Below are 20371 nucleotides of genomic sequence, written 5' to 3'. Positions count from 1 at the left end.
TCAAAGTAGAAGTTCTCCATTAGGCTGCTGTAGCAGTCTATGAGAATAATCACTGCTCTGGAAAAAAACAAAACAAAACACTAAATTCAATATTGCAATGTACTGTCAAGCACCTTTACAGAGAAGTGTTACTTGTAGACTGAGTAGGAAAAGCTGTGCTGTAGTGGCTGATAAATACATATTTATCCCCAGACCCTCTATTATGACACTGCAAAATACTTTTTCAAGCATTCTAACAACTACGTAACAGAATTGCTAAAGAGCAGGAAGATTTAGTGTACCTTAAGAAGTTCCAACTTTTTTCTAGCAGCCAAGGCAAAAGCAAGCTTGAGACAAAACCTGTAATTTCTTTTTACTTGGAAGGAGGCAACTTTCAACCAACTAAACCCAATATTTTTCCCTCTGTACTAGGAATATATATTAATGTATGAGGCAAAATTCATACCTTCCCTTACAAAATTACCCTAAATTGGAAGACTGGTGCATAATAAAATATGCCCTTTCAAAAAATTACCTCTTCCATGACTCACTATATCACTTTTGCTTCTTTACAGCACCAGGTGTTCAGGGCTGTAGGAATTTTTATTCAGGTCCTGAACGGTGACGACACTGGTAAATGCCAGGCAAGTTAACACCTTAATCGCACCAATCACCTCAGATCACGTTGTTCTGAATCTGCTCTTAAGATATTTGAGAAAGCTCAACCAACTGATCACTTGAAAGTTTTCAGCACTCCACACAGGTTCTCCTTTGCAAGGGATCATTTCAGTCCGACAAAGAGTAAATAAAACAGTATTTAATGACGCAACTGGTTTAAATCAATGCCATTTCATCCTCTGAGAAAGTGCACCACAGGAATTAAGACATGGTAATATTTGTACCTGTGTTCTTTGTGTTCCAGTAACTGACAGTCTCTGCATGTCAGCCTGTCACATGTTTCACAGAAAAGTTTTAACTGCTCTTGTTTGTGGACAGGACAGAAAACAGGACGTTGACCAGATGCTCCCACGGCCTCTGTTTTTAAAAATAAACCATTTTTGCATTTTAAAATAAAATTTAGACAAACTTCCAAGCTAAGTAACAATGAAGAATTTGGACAAAGATGACTACAGACCTGTTCTCGCCCTGAAGTTACTGTGAATACGTTCTCATTGAAATACCTACAGTGCCAGTGGTTTATAGCTGCTTCCGCTTTATTGTATTTAAAGAGAAGGAGGAAATCCTCTCATCACAAAGACTCAAAAGACACTGGCACCTCTAAGAATGTAAAAACTGTACACTAACTCCAGGATCGTGTACACGTGTTTAAAGATTAAATTGCACACAATTTCACCTCTGACACACTGAAGATCAAACCTCGCACACTTTTATACTGTCAAACACCTAGAGGTTTTCTAAATTATCACTTCAAAAATCTTTATAAACCTCATTAAGTCATATGCAACTGAAGTAGTAAATGCAAAGCAAACATTGCCCGTGTTAAAGAGTTACTTAAACCCCAGCTAAATTGCTTAACTTTTCCACTTAGGCAAGTAACAGATAATAACAAAAAATAGTTCTGAGTTTACTAAAAAGCGCTGCATGGTCTTCTAAAGATATTTTGAGCTTAGCACAGAGGAAAGCAGCCTTTGGAAGATACAGCAGGTAAGGTATGAGACATGAATGTCTTCCTCAGTCTCCAACATTTCTGAAGCTTGTTATATCATGCACGTTATTGTAAAGAAAAGAGCGCTCGTGAATCTACAGCTGACACTCATTCATCGAAATTTAAAGTCTACAGGGCATATCTTAGAGTCTAACAAGAAAGAAGGGAACAAGTTCCTCCGAGAAAATAACAGATAGTATTCCCTGGGATCAAGAGAGTCACTAAGGATCGCTGTACGTCAGGTCAAAGGCAGGCTATGTTCTCGCCATACGCCAGCATACCGACGACTCACGGGCTTCCATCTTCATAAACACCAACCTAAATTTCTGATAGAAAGTTTACTGTACTGGAACAGCCACTTTTCAGCACCTCCCCACTCAGTGTACTGAAGGGGAAGTGGAACTATAGTATCCCTTCGACAGTCACAATATAGCACTCCTAATGAAAAACGTTAGTAATTCTTTGTAGGGCCCTGAAATTTGATTTCACCATAAGGGTTTCTCGTCTACTGGGATTAACGTTTAAACTTAAATAGGTAATATTTCTTCTTAAACAATACTTACTAAGACAAACAGGGAAACCTCTCCAAAAATGAAGTTTATTTGATAGAGCTGGCAGAAAACAAAGCAGCATAATTCCTTTGAAATGGCACAACAAAACAATCATGAAGATCTTAATTATTTTAAATGGAGAGAGCGAGCACAAAATGTCGAGATCTCTCTTCCTCAATATGATCAGTCTCTACCTACATCCAGATTGTGTAGAACTTATGGGTCTTTAAATTAGAACTTTTATCCCATTTACAAATAAAATCTTTTAAGATAAAATCCAGTTACCTTTTACCTGTTTTGAGAATGTTTTCCACATTACCTCAGTAGGTTACAAACAATGTATGGTCAAACAATAGGTTAAGAATTAACTTCTAATAAAGCTGTATGTCTATACAAACTGTACACACACTTCACACATTAAAATTTTGCTAACTGAAAGAGATATTAAACCTAAAATAAATTCAAGTTTCACATTTACTCAGCAATATCAATACAACAGTAACATCATATTGAATATGACTATAAGCTTATCTGATATACTTCTCTGCTGGGAGAACTATAATTGCTCCTTACAACCAAGTACAACAAAATGTATAATTTAATTCCCTTGGCCAACAGATAAGATTACCAAGATGTCAGTGCTCTCCAGATTTCAACCCCTCTGTTTTGCTAGTTATTCTACTAAATAAAAGGATTATTAAGAATGGACCTAAGTCCTTTCCAAAGACTGCAGTCTCATTCTGCTTCTTCTGTGCTTAAGATATTTTTGATGGACTAAATCCATTTTTGATGGATTTTGATATTGGACATCAAACTGTACAAAGATTAGCAAATAACCCATTTTAGTCTACAATTTATTTTTTCCTCTATTTGTAAAGCTATCGGTTTTGCACTGTTAGCTTTTTACTAAAGTTTTTCCAAATCTTTCGGGAAAGCCATACAGCCAGTTGTTACCTAAATAACGCTCCCTCTCTCTTTTCACGTCTGCCAAAGAGAAAATGTTTTCACTACCAGCACGAGCCAAGTGATATCCAAACACTCACCTGAAGATACATCCTCTTTTTTTCTGATCATATGGTCTTTAGTAAATTTGACTCGCTGATGAGCTTCTATGCAAGTTTTGCACAACCATTCCCCACACTCCACACAAAATCCAACAGCGCTGGCATTATCTTCACAGCTTGTACACACCTGCAAACGGAAACAGTTGGTTACCATCATTTTCCTGGAAAGTATTAACATCTACAGGAACAAACCCAGCTCATGAATTCCGGCAAGCAGGAAAGTGCCACACCTGTTCTGACTTCTCGTCGGAGCTGCTTGGTGTTTCTGAGGTGTCTTTTACAAAGTAGTTATCCACCAGATCTATCTGTCTGCATTCTTGGCGGCATATCGGACATCTGATTACACCAACTGCAAAACAGAAAAAGTTTCCCAGTTCTAAGAAAAGGAACGTGAAAACCAACATGCCCAGAATCAAAAGGTGATAGGTATGAACGCGAAATCCTCAGATTGCTCATTTCACTTGGGTAAATGATCAAATTCCACAGTTGACATTACCCTTAAAAACCAGCCATTACCCATGTGTAACAGGTTTCCCCCAAAAAAACCACTGCAACAACCACCAAAAAACCCCAAACAAGAAAAAACCCCACAAACCACACACACCTCTTCAGAAAAGAATCCCTTACCTAGAATGAAGTTGTGATAATTTCTATGTCTTACTCAGTTCTTCCTACTGATTTCTTCCCGAAAAAATCCTTATTTTTAGCCAAGTCATTTGTTCTCCCCAAGCAAATGTTGTCTGCCTTTTTCCACCCCCCTCCCTCATTTTAGTCTGTTAAATTCAAGACACCTGTTAATTACTTTTTATAACAGTCTACTGTCCAGTCTGTCTCAAGACAAGCTTTAAGAGACACGCGCCTGGATAGTGAGGTGTGAATTGAGCGATGTTCATGAAAGTGTCAAAGCAGTAGCGTGTCACAATATTCTCCCAGATACAAGAGGATGTTTTCTAACGTAACCTGTTTCCAAGAAGTCAGGTGCAGTAATACAAACTATCTGAAGGCTTCAGGGTTTTTTTTCAAATAGGCTGATACCAAAAACCATGCGTTGATAGCAAAAAATCCTCTTGTGCCAACTACGCCTGCCTTTCTGCAGCACATACAACACTTTGCACGTATACGTGTACACGTATACGCACATACCTTTAACACTGGCTATCAATTAGACTAGTCCCTTTCCAGTATCCTGCTTTGTTATCCTCTGTAATTGCTAAATTAGAGCTTTAAGTCCTCAGCAGAGCTGCGACAAGTTATTACATGAACCAGATTGACATTTAAAGATGCTCTACGAACAACCTACATTAAAGGTTTGAAAACTTACTTCCTACTAAGGTAGTGGCTAACACTTTCTCCCCAGAAGAGTCATCTAGTCTTAAATCAAGTTCCTGTACAATTTTACTGTGAGCATAATTTTCAAGAAGTTTTCAAAGCAACTGTGTAATTGTACACTTTTATACCTGAAACAACTTTGAAAAGTAAGTGTAATTAAATGATGCTCAACTCCTTTGTGGATATTCAGTTAGAACAGCAGGACTTATTTCAGGGAGATTAATTACATTGGTAGTAAATTAGCATTAACTTTTTTCAAGTGCTAAAATTAACAATGGCTTCAGAACACAGAAGATTCACTGCAGAGCAACAACAATAATCCAACTAAAAATTCCTGTTTCATCAACCCAAACATGCTTCAAGAGCAGGATATGAAAAGTAACCAGTATTTCAGTGCCTACATGTACAAGAGCTTTCATATACACAATGAAGCCTCCTCCATATGCAGAAACTTGAGATTTTCTTACTACTGAAAGATGAAATTCTTTAGGAATACTGTAAGACATCTATCAGCTGATGTGTATATACTTACTGAACAAAAATTTCAAACATTTACCATTAAAACTATTCCATCCAAAACAGACCACAGCTAAACCTGATTTTTAGTGCTGTCTTGGGGTAATCACACAAAATATTGCAGGGGGAAAAAAAAAAAGCCCAAGATCTATAATCTTCACAGAACGCAAAAGTCAAATTTCACATATGCAAACCACTTCTGGTAAGGCAGGTTTTGTTTTCATTTTAAACTAGACAAATCACTGAAAGCTTGAATAAAATCAAGCTTTTTGCTGTCAAAAGAACGACGTTCCATGGGCTGGATTCTGACAAGTAATTCCGCTTTGCCCATTGCTTCTGTATGAGAGGACACAGGGAACGGGTAGTCCACAAACACTGCTCTCAGCCAAACACCCGCTTTTTGCGCCTCCGTGTTCAAATACTTTGCACACAAGGTACCGCCAGCGTTCTGCACATCTCAATAGATCACAATCCTAAGACAATTCTCATTCAGCGTATTACACTTCATTTTCACATCTCAATGCCCATTATTTCCAACAGCAACTTTCCAGTCTTATATGAGCCACTATACATCTCATGCTCACTCACATCCTCGTCTTTTAATCTAATTAAAACAAACTAATGCTGCATTATTTGTACTAGAAACCAAACTGCATTACTGAAAAGATACAGACATCGCTGATTTTGAGAGGGAAGAGGGAAAATGAGAGAAAAATCACACTGAAATAGCATCCACATAGAAGAAAAACAGAAAGAAATCCTTCCCTGTCAAAACCTGAAATAATTTGCAAGCTAACGAGTTTATGGTAAAAATTTAAGGAGAATGTATTTTAGGATAAACTAAGGTTCAAATGTTTATATAACCTACTAGAAAAACAAGGTTTCACTGCCACTTTCAGTCCAAAAAAATTCTTACATAAGAAAATTAAAATGAAATAAAAATATCATCCTAGTTATACTCCAGCAGAACTTACTACATTGTTTTTCTGCATCAATTTAAATGAGAAGCTTAATACTGTTTAAAAACCAAAGCCAAACACATTAGCCCCAGTACACACATTCCCACTGTAACTCTGCTTTCAAAAAAGGCATGTAACTACTTGCAAGGAATGTATCAGATAGCACACAACAAAAACCATTGTTTAAAGATCAATTTTTTTTTTCTAAATGACAGCTGAATTAGAATTAGACACATTTGTAGAAATTATGAAGGTCAGACTGGTTTATGATCTCCCCCCCATCCTAATTATTACCATAAAGACTTCGTATGTTCTCAAAATGACTTTGCATTATTTTGAAGCCATAAATTGATACTCCAGAGGTTAACGGCAGCACTACACCAAAGAGTTGAGAATCAGGAAGCTTCTTTCAGACTTCACATTTCAAATCCCATATAGCTCAGTTTCACCTAACCATAAACCAGAAATGCTTCTTCCTTGGCAAAAATATTTGAAGAAATAGTAAGTATTGACTGCATTATGTGAAAGTCCGCACTGAGGGTCTAAACCACTTTGAACCGCAGTTCCTTTCTGACTTACGGTACAATATCATCAAAATCATGTCATCAGCATTAACCACAGGAACACAGTTATACTTCAGGTGCAAAAAAAAAAACCCACCCCCAAAAAAACCCCAAAAAACCAAAGCACCCCACAAACGTCACCAGCCATCCACAAATGCTCCTGTGAATATCAGTACTTTCACGAAAAAAATCCAAGAACTTTGGACCTAAAAGGCCAAGGAAAATGATGAACTATTTTACAAGAGCCACAGACAACGGAAGCGAGCTCCCAAGCTTCTTATGTTGCACTTAAGAGGACTGACATCACGGGGTTTTCTACTTGTTTATATCACAAGCCTCACCATAGTGAGTATAAGACCTGTAACTTCCACATACTCGATATACACAGCTATGTGTACCAAATTTTCCCTTCCCTGCCATTTCCAGTAGCACTGCAGTGAAATTAATTCCATCCTATTCCCGATTAATTGTGCAGTTCAGATCAGATCCTACTTCTTGTCATGCACATCTCCAGACATTATCCAGAACAGCAAAAATATTTTCAATCACACACGTTCACCGTCCCCCATCCGTTGCTATGCACAACACGGAGCCTAAACTGAGTTTCGTTTCTCGCCTTTTACCCTACCTAAGGCTGATTTAAGTGAGAAGCGGGAATAATTTCTTACCTGGAAATTTGGTTTGAGAGTCACCAATCCAGCAGGTAGGAAAAGCCTGCCTTGCATGGTCAACCCCACTCAAAGGGAGACAGGCTTCACTTGCCATCTTCTCACACCATGAGCCATTCCTCCCTACCAGAGTTTCCAAAGCCTGCAACAGAGGGAGAAAAGAAACTCCCAGATTCCTTGCGACACGCTCCCGAGGAGTCTCCTGACATGGCCAGACAGAGCAATCTGCCCGAGACACTACTCTGAGCTGAAGAAAACCGCAACAGAGAGCTGACGGAGCGCATCCCCGCAAGAACGTGGCTGGGGATGGACGTGTAGGAATGACAGCAGGAATTAGCCCTGGGGAGTCACCTGAGCCTCCCTGCACCCCGGCTTTCTCCAGCACCGCGACGCAAGGCAGAGCCCGCGGCGGATGGAAACAGGCACACCAGCCACGTCCCGAGAACGGTCCCTGCCCTGCCCTGCTCAGGAGCCCACGTCTCTGCAAAGCAGGATGTGGATCACGAGCGCAAGACCAAGGAAGAGCCGTACAAGAACATTTTGGTACAGCTCCGACTCTGTTGGCAACTTCTGCTGAGGTTATCGCCTACGCTTCTAACCGAAGCGGAACACAGAATACTCAGGTGAAGAGTTTTGTCAGAGCAAAGAGGGGCAAGTAGCACAAATTTTACTATACGACACCTGTTGAGCCATTAGTTATACAACTGCTAGAAGTCACATCTTCCTTATGTTGCACGTTAGACGTTCTTATTTGTCAAAGACTTTATTAAGAACGCTAATGAGAGTAGCATCTATGTAATCCTTTTAACTGCTTATGATTTAGATAAAGCACACTAAGCTAGACCACAGACATCAAAGGATGTCAGAAAGCATAAAACTGAAGTAAATTGAGGAGAAAAAGTAATTTCATTTTCATAAAAAAAGACAGCTAAAAAATCTGCAACATAATCCAGCAGCAAATCACAATGGAACATTTCAAAGAACTTAAGATTTCAAACAGAAGACACTTTTAATCTACCATTGCCAACTAACACCTAAGGCTGCAACAAAAGTATTTTTCTTAATTGTAACTCTGAACTACGAGAATACCTTGTAAATATTGATGTTTGACATTTCCCAAGGGTAACGGCATTCCTCTGAGGGCCATTTGCATGCATCTCAAAACAGGCAAATTTTTGAACAGGTTCATATAACTATGAAAGCCTTCATGTGAACTAGTTTCAACAGGACATTTAATTCAAAACCTGCTTAGAATTCATTTCTCCAGCTTGACATCCTAATCCTGACAACACTAAAATACTCTTCCAAATTTTAAAAATGCTCGAGAGCCACAGAGATGGAGGGGGAAAGGCTTGATTCTCTAGACTTCCAGTCTTGCAGGGTCAAACCAGAGAAACTGTCTCCAGAGAAAGCTTATGTCAAGTCTTCGGCTAATATACCCACGCCAGTTTGATATCAAGGAATCGAGACTCTCGACACTTTTAACATAAATTGAAATCGAGTGATCTGCCCCCAGTATATCTCTGCTAGGCAAGACACATTCTGCCCGGTAAGACAGTATGTGTTCAATGCATACCTACTACTTTTGCACAAGAAGAAAAAACCTGGAATTTTCTGAATCTTATCCTTTGCTCCCTACCGTTCCGGAATTCCATCAGATGTTTCAGAGACCATCTGTAGAAGAACAAGGCTTCCTGAGGATCTTCAGGTAAGAAGTGACCTGCTTCCTAGCCAAACTCATGTACTACCATCCTCTTCATCTGGTTTTCTAGGTTTTGTTTATAAACACTGGAGAGAAGCTGGTTGGGAGCCTCCAGCCCTGGGGTTAGAGAAAGGTGGAAGTGGGGAGGAAGGGAAAGGGAACACAGTTACGACAAGCCATGGAAACCTACCTACTTGCTACAAACATTACACTAACTAAAGCAAAACAGCTAACTTTTATAAGAAGCTTCCATATTAAAAGATCCATACATTCTCTTGTCGACTTCAAGTTGACTTCAGTCAAGTTAAAGTGAACACATCATGGCCTAACCAAACACTTTTAAACCTTACAGAGAACAAAAAGCAATAATGGAAAGTGAAGTCACTGAAGTTCTAGCTCCAAGACAGCCTTTGGCAACAAAATCAAGGGTATTGCTGAGGGCGAGATCATCGATCCGAACAGAGGAGGGCACGGCACGCACACGATGTACGTGATCGAGGGATAAGACGTTACAAAAAGCACTTTGTACTTCAGTAGCACCGTTCACCGCTGGATCCCCTCCATCACTGGGCTAACGTGGGGAGTCTTTCCAGGAGCTCAAAATTAGAAATTCAAAGTATCTCTCAAAGTTTATTCAAATATTGAACCCAAACACTTGCATTCCTAAATACCCCTACTTACATACTGAAATTCATATTTTCATAAGATCCAGCTCCTTTAACAAAAGCTCTGCTCTGTAACACAAAAATCTTTATAAATTCTTTACTCACTTCATGACATTCAAGAGTACTAAAACCCTAAAACACGAGTATAAAAAAGCGACTGTGACCTCACTTTAAAACCTCAAAATACAATGTTTAAAGTTCTTCATGGACAAGAAGTTGAAGAGGACCGAACAGCACGTCCTTCAGCAGAAAAGGCCAACACGTCCCAGGCTGCATTAGCAGGTCCAGGGCAGCGATCCTTACCCCTGTCCGGCACCCTGGGATACTGGGCCCAGTCTGGGACTCCCCAGTACAGGACAGACCGACAAACTGGGGCAAGCCCAGCAGGACGATCAGGGCTGGAACACCCAATGCGCGAGGAGAGGCGGCACTGCTCAGCCTGCACCGGGGGACCCACCGCCGGCTGCCAACGCATCGGGGCAAGGGGCGCGCAGCCAGGCTCTTCCCAGAGACGCGCAGTAAAAGGACAAGTAGTAACACGCACAAGCTGGAACAAGGCAAAGTTTGCTTCAATGTCTTACATATTTTACATATTTACAACGAGGATGGACAAACATTGCAAGAGAAGCTCAGAGAAGCCGTGAAGTTGCCATCTCAGAAGACAGTCACCACGCAACAGGACAAGGCCCTGAAGACCCTCCTCTAACCAGACTCGCTTTGAGCAAGAGGTCAAGCTAGACACATCTGCAAGTCCCTGCCAACCTACACGATGCTGTGCTCCTTCAAGAACATTCATTTTAAAGAAATGGCTTAGGTTTTCTGTTGATACTTATGAGACATCAATTAGCACTAGCCTAAAACTCTACCGCATCATCCACTGACAATCAAGTCATCAACCTTCTACAATCCTAATTGCGGTTGAGTGAACAGCGTCATTTTAGACATCTGGTTTTAAACACGCATGTTTGTTTTGGGTTGAAATGTGTCAGCCTGATTCCCAAGACAAAAGTCCTAAGTGAATATAAGAAAATTCAAAATCCTTTCAGCTGTTTACATTGTTATAATGATGATAAAGCATCACAGTTCAGGAAATATTTGCAAGCACTCGTGCAATCTAATAACTCAAACTTCCGTTTCAAGTTCAAACTTGGCATGTACGCAGTCCTCTAAGGAATGAATCTCTGCCAGGTTTCATTTATTGGCTGAGAACACCAACAGTAGTTACTGCATGTGCATATTATTTACTTCTCTCAGAAGCGTAAGGGTCCAAATATGTTTCTGCATAGCTGTACATCAAAAATCCTGTTCTAGTTTCAGTGATTAGACCTTGAAATCAACCTTCACAGGTCAACTGAGTGACACAATCAGACTTAAATCTATCAGAATATAAATATATTTTTAAAAAAAAATTATCTGCTTTCAAGGTCCACTCCTAACTCAGCTTTTTTTTTTTTGACAAACAATCCTTGCTTATATCACAACTGTCATGCATTTAACTGACAACACATTATATTTAATACGGCAAAGCAATTTATAGCAGTCAGACATCAATTCTTATAAAAATAACACATGCCTAGAATGTTCTTAGACAAAAACATTATTTTAAAATACACTATTAATTTAGATTCAAACTTAAGTTTCAGACCAAGATTTTTAGTAAGTCCAGAATATGAACTGAACATTTTTCAGGACTCAGCCTTTGCTAGGCTCCAGCATATATTCATGACCCTCACTCATCAACACAAGAGAAAGTTAAAGAATCAAGAGAGTTCAGATGATGCGGACTAACATTCACTGAAACGGAGGTGGCCTGCATTCATATAGCTTAAGCAGTGTATTTGATGCAAGAATTTTCAGCTTTCTAGACCAAAAATACGGTAACTACTACTGAACTCTATTTAAGTGATATTTCACGCTCTCATAGACATCGTACCATTTTAACATCCCCCTTCCAAAGCAAATTAAAGATAGTTACTGTGTTATTTAATACATGGTTTATAAATACACCAATACCGGGTACGAGAGTTGAATTCAGTGTATCAAAATAATTTACGATACTATATATTATACCACTCGGTAGTAAATGTATTGTTCCTCAAATTATACATATGCGTACATTAACCGACTGTGTATGTTTCCCTTAGGCTCTCTGAAAGTATCTTGCAGCTCTTTTTTAGTTTTTCAGCCTAATGAAGATTGTTACATTCACGAGGAGCTGGGAGAGCCACACATTCTCTCCATTGAGATAATCTTCTTAAGAGAGATTGTAAATATCTCAGTGAGGCAGCTGAATCTCAAAACAACCTATCTTCCCAGGAGCAGAAGCAGCAGCGGGTGCATAAAAAGTTGTTTTGCAGTATTTGTAAGCATCTGAAATCTCTAACTCAGAAATTAACATTTCTTGAAATACTGCGATACAAATACAAGATGGCATTTTCTTGTAACCTATTCAATCCAAAAGGAAGAGTACAGTTGGAGAACTAAAACACCAGGCATTAAGAAATCATCTATCCACCAAATAAAACACACATTCCAGTGACCCATTAAGTCATTAAACTGAATACGAGATGATACTTTTTATGTTCATTAAATAAATGACGTAAAAATACATATGTTTTAAATACATAAAACAAAAAACTTTTTTCCCCAACATAAATGTAAACAACAACAAAAAAATCCTTTCACCAGTGCAATAGGTATAAACCTACCAGTTACTTCTTTATAAAACAGTAAACCACAATTTTAGATAATTGTTTTAAACTTTAGTCAGCGTTTCTCAAACTTTTAGGAACTGAGGCCATTCTTCCCTTCTGTCCTCTTTCAGAGTGTCTCTCAAGGAAGTGGCAACAGGGCAAAAGAAGCCATGCTGACATAGCCCACAAACATCTGCCTTCAAGCATCCTTACTGTTTTCTGAGAGCAGCAGCGTGCTGTCATCAGGAAAGGGCGCTGTCACTCAGAGAACCAACCGCTCTGTAGGTACCAACCTCACATTCCTGGTAAGTGCCTTCCATGGTTACTACTCGATAAATACATATACTTACTATTTTAACTACTGACAACTATTACGGAGGAAAATTTGAAACTAATTAAGAAAGCAACCAGGAAAATATGAAGAGAAATCCCCAGTTCTTTTCCATAGCACTTGTAATTCTCCTATCTAGGTGCAGAGACACTGAAAAATAGCAGGCAAATTTAAATGTATATAAAATAGTACAGCATAGAATCCAGCAGCGAAAGCCTGCAGTTTAGTGTAACCTGCTTCAGGTATAGCTATGGGTACCACTTGTCATTAATTCTTCCTTCATGAAAAAACACCTGCTCACAGTTAAGGAGACTAGAGAAGCAGCAGAAGTGGAAGTGACACTTCATGATTATCATAACCCCTGCCAACAGGGAAGGAACCTGCATGACTAAGCAATGTGGTACTTCTCTGTATGGTGAGAATGTCCATTTTGTGCCTGATTTACTGGTAACCACTTCATGTGCCATTCAACTGATTCCATTTACGATATGTAGAGAGAGCTGTCCACAAAACTGCATCTTCTGGTTGATCAATGTCTTGTTCTTACCTGACCTGCTGGGCTAATACATTTGTTCCTGCAGACCTATACGTACCATTACAGATGGATCATACGCATCTTTACCAGCCTACTCTCCTGGACCCCACACGCACATCTTGCTCACATCATCTAAAAGTTTTTGATGCAGCAATCTAAAGATGAATTCTTACTTCACCAAACCGCACAATCAGGCATTCGTAAAATGTCTGTAACAAGAATTGATATTCCAGTTTACACATGCTTCAGAAGCTGCACTTCGTGTTGTTCCCACACTTGCATCCTAACGTAGCGGGATTCAGATAATCCTGCTAATTGCAGTAAATAGAAGTTCTGTATCTTTTACTAGCATACATAATGTAAAGCGTGGAATCTGGAATTTAACAAGAAGGATCACAAGACCAACCAAGCGCTTTAGTTAGTGCATTTATGAACTATATTTAAGGCATCATCTTTTAAAAACTGATGGACTTTCTAAGACCACATCCCAAATGAACTGCTTCTGAACAGTCTGGGTGAAAGAACCACTACCAAGCCAGGTGAATTCCTTTACTATGCAACACAGGAAAGGCTTGAGTCCTTGCTAAAACCAGAAAGATGTCACCAAACAAGGTCCCTTAGACCACAGGGCCCAATTAAGACTTGCAAAACCACTTAGCAGGGCACTAGTTTGGTCTGCAGACCACAGCACATGAGTCACTCCATTAAAAACTCCAAAAGCTTTTCAATTCCATCCCTGGACTTACAAAACAAAAAATAAAGTTTAAGCTGTGATTTCAATAAAACACCTGGAAGGAGCAGTCTACACTTGTTCCATGGCACCGAAGTTCTGTACGTGTAGAGTACACGGGCGCCGCGAGTCAAGTGACAAACAGCGCTGCAATGTTTTAACTCGGTCCGCAGGAAACACGGATCCGAAAGCAGGTGTGCTGCACGCACTACTTCCAATCGAGCGTGTGATACTGAAACAACAGTAAATCAGATTTCACTTAGACTTTTTTTTGCGTGCCGTAGAACTCATGAGCAGTCGAACACCCCTCGTAGACACACCTCTACCGTCGCGCCCCCAAAAGCCAAACGCCCAACGCAATCTGCGCTGTAATTGCACGAACTGGCAGACCGACTTCCAAGTTTCAGCCGTCTCTTGAAAACACGAAGCGAACTGCTGCTGCTGGGCGTTGGGAGACAGACCCGGAGGGTCAGGGCAACAGAAACACCGGCCGTCACGTACGCAACCTCTCCGGGTACGGCTACGGAGCCAGGCCGAGAAAAAACTACGGGCTCCAACCCGGAGAAGTGGAAGCCGCCCGCTCGCTCGACGCCAGAAGCGAGAACCAAGCGAACAACAGCGGAGGAACCTACCGGGGGGGAGAAACCGCAGGCGGGCGGACACCGCCAGCGCTGCCCGGCCGCCCCCCCCCCGCGCTCACCTTGCTGGATGTCGCCGTTGGCCCCGCTGGGCACGGGCACGCTGAGCTGCCGCTCGGGCTCGGGCAGGCAGCGCCGGCAGAAGGAGTGCAGGCAGGGCAGCAGCTTGGGCTCGGCCTCACGCCGGCTCTGCAGGCTCTGCGCGCAAACGGCGCAGGTGTCCAGCAGCGAGAAGGGCCCCGGCGCTGCCGGCGTCAGCGGGGGCACCGGGCTGGGGCCCGGCCCCGGAACGACACCGGGCCCCGACGCCGCCTCGGCCTCGGCCTCCCCGAGACCGCGCTCCGCCGCCGCCGCCGCGCCCGGGCTCTCCCGCTCCTCGGGCGGCGCGGCGACGGGCGCGGGCGGCGCGGCGCCGGAGGGGGACGCGACCGTGAGCTCCAGGCCGCCGCCGCCGCCCGGCCCGGCCTCGGCAGCCCCCTCCCCGCCGCCGCCGCCTCCTTTGTTTTCCGCCATGTTTCCTCCTTTGAACCCGACTCCCCGCTCCGCGCACGCACGGCGTCACCACGCGCCGTGCGCGCGCCCCAGCACGGAGGCGGGCCCGGGGCTCGCGCAGGCGCTCTCGAGACGGTCCGCAAGGCCGTGCGCAGGAGCGCGTGCTCGGTCGTTAAGGGGGCGTTCGGAAAAACGAGCCGTGACGTACCGCCGGCCCGGCACCGCAACTCGGGGTGAATCACCATTGGCCGGCATCGGCGGCTTCCCAGCCAATCGCCAGTGGGGGCGGAGCGCGCGGGCCACGCCCCCCCGGACAGCCCCGCGGCCCCGGTGCCGGGCGGGAGCGGAGGAGCAGCGGGCCGGGCCGCCGAGCACCGCGCTCCCAGGAACCGGCGCCCTTAGGGCAGGAGGAGCCAAGAACGGCGCAACGGCTGCGTCGTTACCTCGAGCTCAGGGCACGTTACCTACCCGGGTGAACCAAGGCCGAGCGATGGACAGGGGGAAGGAACCCTCTGCCCTGGGAACAGCTGTGACCCCGGTAACTTCACAGGACTCGACGATGGAAACATCTGGAGGATGGTGACGTATTACGACGCTGCAAGACCTACAGAACTGCAGTCGCTGCGCTGTACCACCCTTAGGCTGGGTAATTAGGACCGTGTGGATGATTCAAGTCATACCCTTGTAGCGCAGGCTGTAAAACCCCTGAAGAAACCCCCCTGGGCGCGCGCACTTGGGCTGGGACGCCTCACGCACGTGAACAAGCGTTTACCTCTCCAGTTCTGTAGGCACATCCTCGCCTCTCTCCTGGGTCGGCGCAGCCGGTTAGGAACGCCGTGATGGCGAGCGGCAGCCTCTTCCCCCAGCCACAGCCTCCTGTGTACGCACCCCGACCCTGCGGTGCTGTTAGGGGGGGCTGATTTGGCAACACCTACCTCGCCCACAGCACCGGGGCTGGTTTTTTTGCACGTGAATGAGAAGCCATACAGATAGCAAAACCACCATTTATTAAAGGCATAGGGGAAAAGACAAAAACGTGAAACTTGGGGGTTTTAAGAGCTCCTACTTTAGGTATATAAAACCCAAAGCCATTCACAGTACATTTAACTGCACCCATAATACTTTTGAAGGGGATATTTTCAGTCTACCCTGCCTCCTCCTTGAATTTAAAACAAGGAAAAGAAACAGTGAAAATACCTTTATATCACCTTACACAACTGCGACTAGAGGTGTCTACAAACACATAGCATACCCAAAGTTTTTTGGTTTTTTTTAATGTATGCTGCAGTAAGACAGTAAAGATGAAGTCACTGGAAGTCTTGCTGGATATTCTCCTTGTTTGCTTCCCCATGCTGCTGTTTGATTTGTGAAATTTCATTTTCTAGCTGCACAATAGTTCGTTCAATCTCGTAATTTTTACTGACGAGAGACACCCACCTGGAAGGGAAAAGAAATAAAATAACACTTGAAGGCTTTGAAACAGTCCTGTTTCAAAATCTAAGACAGTTACTGCTCCAAAGAAAGCACAAAGACACCAAGTAAAGCAGTATTTTTCCCATTACATGATAAACCTCATGATAGCAATAGTAATTTGAACAACCAAAGTGATAAAGTATTTTTAACCCTGTTAAACCTTAACATACAAAATTTAATTTACTAGACTCAAATCCACTACCTGCCAATATTGAGATAAAGAGTTTAAGAAACAATTTAGACAATTTAAAGCAGCTGATATGTCCTCCTTTTCACATCTGTTGCCTACTGAGCCGCAGCAACTATTATGTAGACCTGAATTACAAATCCTTGAAAACACTTTGTGCAAAGCAACATTATTCACGCAGTAACATCCTACAAGAGTATTGAAACATCACTGATGCTCTGCCTGGAAGAATTTCCAGCGGAAGATATACTTGTGGAAGATTTTAACAGAAAAATTCTAGATACTCACGTAGATTCCATTTCTCGTAGCTTAGCCCCAGCTGTGAGCTGCATGTTCTTTCGTTGCCAGTTCAGATCTTGAATGTTTTTCCTGAGGAGAAAGAGCTCCACGTTTGTTTGGGATTTTTTTGTCTCCTTTCTTTAAAATTTGTAATACCTGCTGCTAATTTCAAAGTACACCTAATCCCTAGGAAGCACTACCAGAAAACACTTGTGTAGCCAAGACCATAACTACAACATTGAGATGGACAAATCTCATTACAGGGCTGCACACAGAACCTTGAGATAAATTTAAAAAACAAAAACCACAAAAAACCACAACCCCCCCCAAAAAACACCCTTCCACTTTACTACAAGCAAAACTTCAAACACTCAAGCCTACAGCTCCTGGACAAGTGCAGAACAGAGAAAATGTTTTGTTCTCTCTGAAAAAAAAGTCAGAAAAGCAAAGATGAATAGCTAACTATTCACAAAATTCAGCACTTCAGTGAAGCACCTGAGAAGCACAGAATACTTAAAATACTTTGGTCTCTAAGTAGTTCTTAGTTCACACTGCTAACGCGCATATTCTGTCAGCCTCCTAGCAATACGTCGTGGTGTTCCTTGAGCCCTCTCAACTTGAGTTCCGCTTCTACTCTTCCCCACACTGATTCTGTCCAAGACAATTCCAGCTAATCTAAATATGCAGGTACTGATAAAAGATGCTATGCAACTTGCCTTCTACCCATGTCCCAGTATACAATTCCATCTTCAGGTTGAAAATGGCAGTAATTCACCTAAATCTGAAAGCTGAAAAGCTTTACTTGCCAACTCCATAGCACGCTGTCTAAACAGAGTGAATTATGAAGGCACATCAGTTGAATATACTGCAACCTACATCCCCGAGTAATCCATCTCTGTAAACTCATTAAAGCATCCACTTTAAAATGATAGGCCAAACCTAACATCAGGGAACATGTCTTCGTTGAGACAATTGCACACTAAATAAAAGTCTATCAACAGTGAAAAGAAAACATGACTGCATTTCAGAGAGGACTCCACCACAATCCATTCTGTTCAAAGCAGAGGTTCAGATAAAATAAAACCAAACAAAGCAAACAGAGTTTGAGTGGAACAGGCATTATGAATGCAACTGCTTGTGAGGGCAGGGTCAGATTTCTTAATTATTGTTATTCCTGTTGGTTTATTTGTTGGTTTTTTTTTTCATATGACCATGGCAGCAGCATACACACAAGTCTTTGTATAGCTGGGGGCGGGGGAAAGAGGGGTTCACTTTCCTTCCAGCTTCAGTATGAAAACATGAAGAAGAATGACTCACCTCAGCTTCTGAAGCTCTTTCTGGGCTTGTTCTATCATATGAACCAGATGTCTAATAGCAGAAAGCAAGCACAGCATTAGGAAAACATACAATTGCTGATCAGACCCATTTAACCTGCCATTTAACTCTTCAGAGTTAAGGATGCAACGAGCCACTTGAACGTAAACACCAGACAACTAGTTCTCAGTGCAGTCTGTGCTCTTCACTCCGGAAAGGAACGACACAACGCCAAAACGCTCCAATTCTAACACACGCAGTTTTAAGACATAAATATTCAATAATTGCTATGGGCAGCCCTTGCCATCGGAAAGTATCACAAAATCATATCCATTAGCTGATCAAGTTTTATCTTCAAGCTTGTTGCTGTAGGCTTGTGCTATTCTGACTAGAATGCTATGGTAACATCTCCCTACCTTATCATCAGTCTTCTCAATTCTAAAATTACCTGTAACCAATTTTTATTATTGTTTCGCTCATATAACATTGTCAGAGCACAAACAGTTCTTTTCATATATGTGCAAGCTAATAGATCCTCTACCTGCCTCCCTTCACCTGAACTAAGCCACCCTTTGCCTTCTCTCACAGGTAAGTCACATTCCTTTTGTCTACACCTTTATCTAAGGCTACGCTAACCCTTCTCAAAGGCGCACATTAACATTCTCTGCCTGAAATAGCCCTGGTGCTTCCTGCAGCCACACTGTCTACAACTTTTTTTGGCTTTTGCAACAGCTTTATTAACAGTGGCTCCGGGCTGTGCCAGATCAGTACGAAATCATCTTCATTTCCACTACTGAATTATCATTTCGCAGGCTGGCATTAGACCCTTTCGTTATCCTCAATTAAAGCCCATTATCACCAACTGCTACACAAACGATAACTCACAAAATTCAAGGCTCAGATGTATTGAAACACAGACTATTTCTTGGCCAGAGAGACGGCTCCTTCTCTTTCAGATCAGCCTCCTTTTCTTCCACACATAGCTCTCTCAAAAGGCCTCAGTTATTCCAGGATATGTTCTAAAGATCTCCACTGGACTTACACAGGAAGACATGAGAATTGTACAGATAAATGAAGTCGGAACTTCGATTAGGTTCAGCAAAGCAGACGAAGGCCTTACTCGTTGTACACCTTCCAAGCGTTACAACCATGCTGCGACATTAACTCCAGGTTCTCGATGCGGACCGCCTGGTGCTCCAGTTGCGCCATAGAGTTGTTCACGCACTCCTGCCACGCCGTGATATCGTTCTTCTGGCCGGACGACGGGGCCGGCAGCTCGTACCTGGAAGACGCCGCCCGCCAGCCCGCCTCAGGAGAAGGCCCAGGCCGCCTCAGGCCCGGCGGGCACCGCTCACCTGCCGGCACTCCCCGAGCAGGGCGGCCGGCTCCTCGGGGCGCCGGGGCTCACCTCTTCATGCTGAGCAGCTCGAGGGGCTGCCGGGCCGCCAGGCGCTCGAACTCGTTCCGCATGATCTCGGTCTGCGGGGAGGGCAGCGGTGAGGCGGCGGCGGACGGCTGGGGCAGGGGAAGGCCAAGGGGCAGGGGAAGGCCAAGGGGAAGGCGGGGGGGTCCGACCGGCCGGGCCGCCTCACCTCGAAGGCGCTGTAGTCATGCGCCGGCAGGTAGCTGAGGTAATTCTTCGTCGGCCGGTACCGCCGCGTCTCCTCCTCCACCAGCGCCGCGGCCTAGCGCACACGGGTCGTCAGGCAGGAAGGCCGCCCGCCGCCCCGGCCCGGCCCGCCGCCCCAGCCCCGCACTCACCGCCTCACGGACGCCCGGCGCCTCGTAGCCCTGGTCGAAGTAGGGCAGCGCGTCCACGACCACGTCGCCCGCCACCAACCCCGGGCCCGCCATGCTGCGCCCGGCCGCGCGCTCTGCGCCTGCGCACGCCCCGCCCCCCCAGCGGCGCTACCTCAGAGCGCCTGCGCGCCCGCCCCGCGCGCACCACCCCCCCCGCGCGGCCGACGCAGCGCCAGCCCCGCCCCTGGCCCCGCCCCCAGAGAAGACGGAAGACGAGAGCGGTGTGAGCCATGACGT

General features: G+C 43.7%; 2 protein-coding genes across 6 annotated transcripts in view; both read right to left on the bottom strand.

The window, feature by feature from the left end:
• Positions 1-15180, bottom strand: part of TRIM33 (tripartite motif containing 33) — a 41918-nt gene extending 26738 nt beyond the window's left edge. For 2 of the 5 annotated variants that reach the window (XM_075775580.1, XM_075775579.1), the window contains exons 1-4: positions 14652-15180; positions 3491-3609; positions 3240-3387; positions 882-1014 (exon numbers count right to left, since the gene is read on the bottom strand). In XM_075775580.1, the coding sequence (XP_075631695.1) occupies positions 882-1014; positions 3240-3387; positions 3491-3609; positions 14652-15102 (851 nt within the window). In that variant the 5' untranslated portion in view covers positions 15103-15180. Of the gene's footprint in view, positions 1-881; positions 1015-3239; positions 3388-3490; positions 3610-7295; positions 7408-14651 lie in introns of those variants that run through there. The other 3 variants (XM_075775576.1, XM_075775578.1, XM_075775581.1) reach the window with 2 other exon arrangements.
• Positions 15181-16071: 891 nt separating this feature from the next.
• Positions 16072-20253, bottom strand: BCAS2 (BCAS2 pre-mRNA processing factor). Its single transcript, XM_075776221.1, has 7 exons — positions 20096-20253; positions 19927-20019; positions 19743-19813; positions 19455-19616; positions 18338-18388; positions 17030-17110; positions 16072-16518 (listed from the first exon to the last, which is right to left on the bottom strand). Exons 1-7 carry the CDS (start codon positions 20186-20188, stop codon positions 16389-16391), a joined length of 681 nt encoding a protein of 226 aa, XP_075632336.1. The 5' UTR covers positions 20189-20253; the 3' UTR covers positions 16072-16388.
• Positions 20254-20371: the final 118 nt, after the last annotated feature.

This window comes from Balearica regulorum, chromosome 25 (assembly GCF_011004875.1).
Source record: "Balearica regulorum gibbericeps isolate bBalReg1 chromosome 25, bBalReg1.pri, whole genome shotgun sequence".
In the NCBI taxonomy this organism is placed as follows: Eukaryota; Metazoa; Chordata; class Aves; order Gruiformes; family Gruidae; genus Balearica; species Balearica regulorum.
The sequence above is the reverse complement of the archived record's forward strand: the minus strand, read 5'-3'. Positions and strand labels throughout refer to the sequence as shown.

What these genes read in the sequence shown, in the direction of transcription:
- BCAS2 (XM_075776221.1), bottom strand. Translation starts at nt 20,188, where the DNA reads ATGGCGGGCCCGGGGTTGGTGGCGGGCGACGTGGTCGTGGACGCGCTG. An exon ending in AAAGAGCTTCAGAAGCTGAG is followed by an intron (nt 17,111 to 18,337) that starts GTGAGTCATTCT and finishes CTTTCTCCTCAG; the next exon opens with GAAAAACATTCAAGATCTGA. An exon ending in CTACGAGAAATGGAATCTAC is followed by an intron (nt 16,519 to 17,029) that starts GTGAGTATCTAG and finishes TTTCCCTTCCAG; the next exon opens with GTGGGTGTCTCTCGTCAGTA.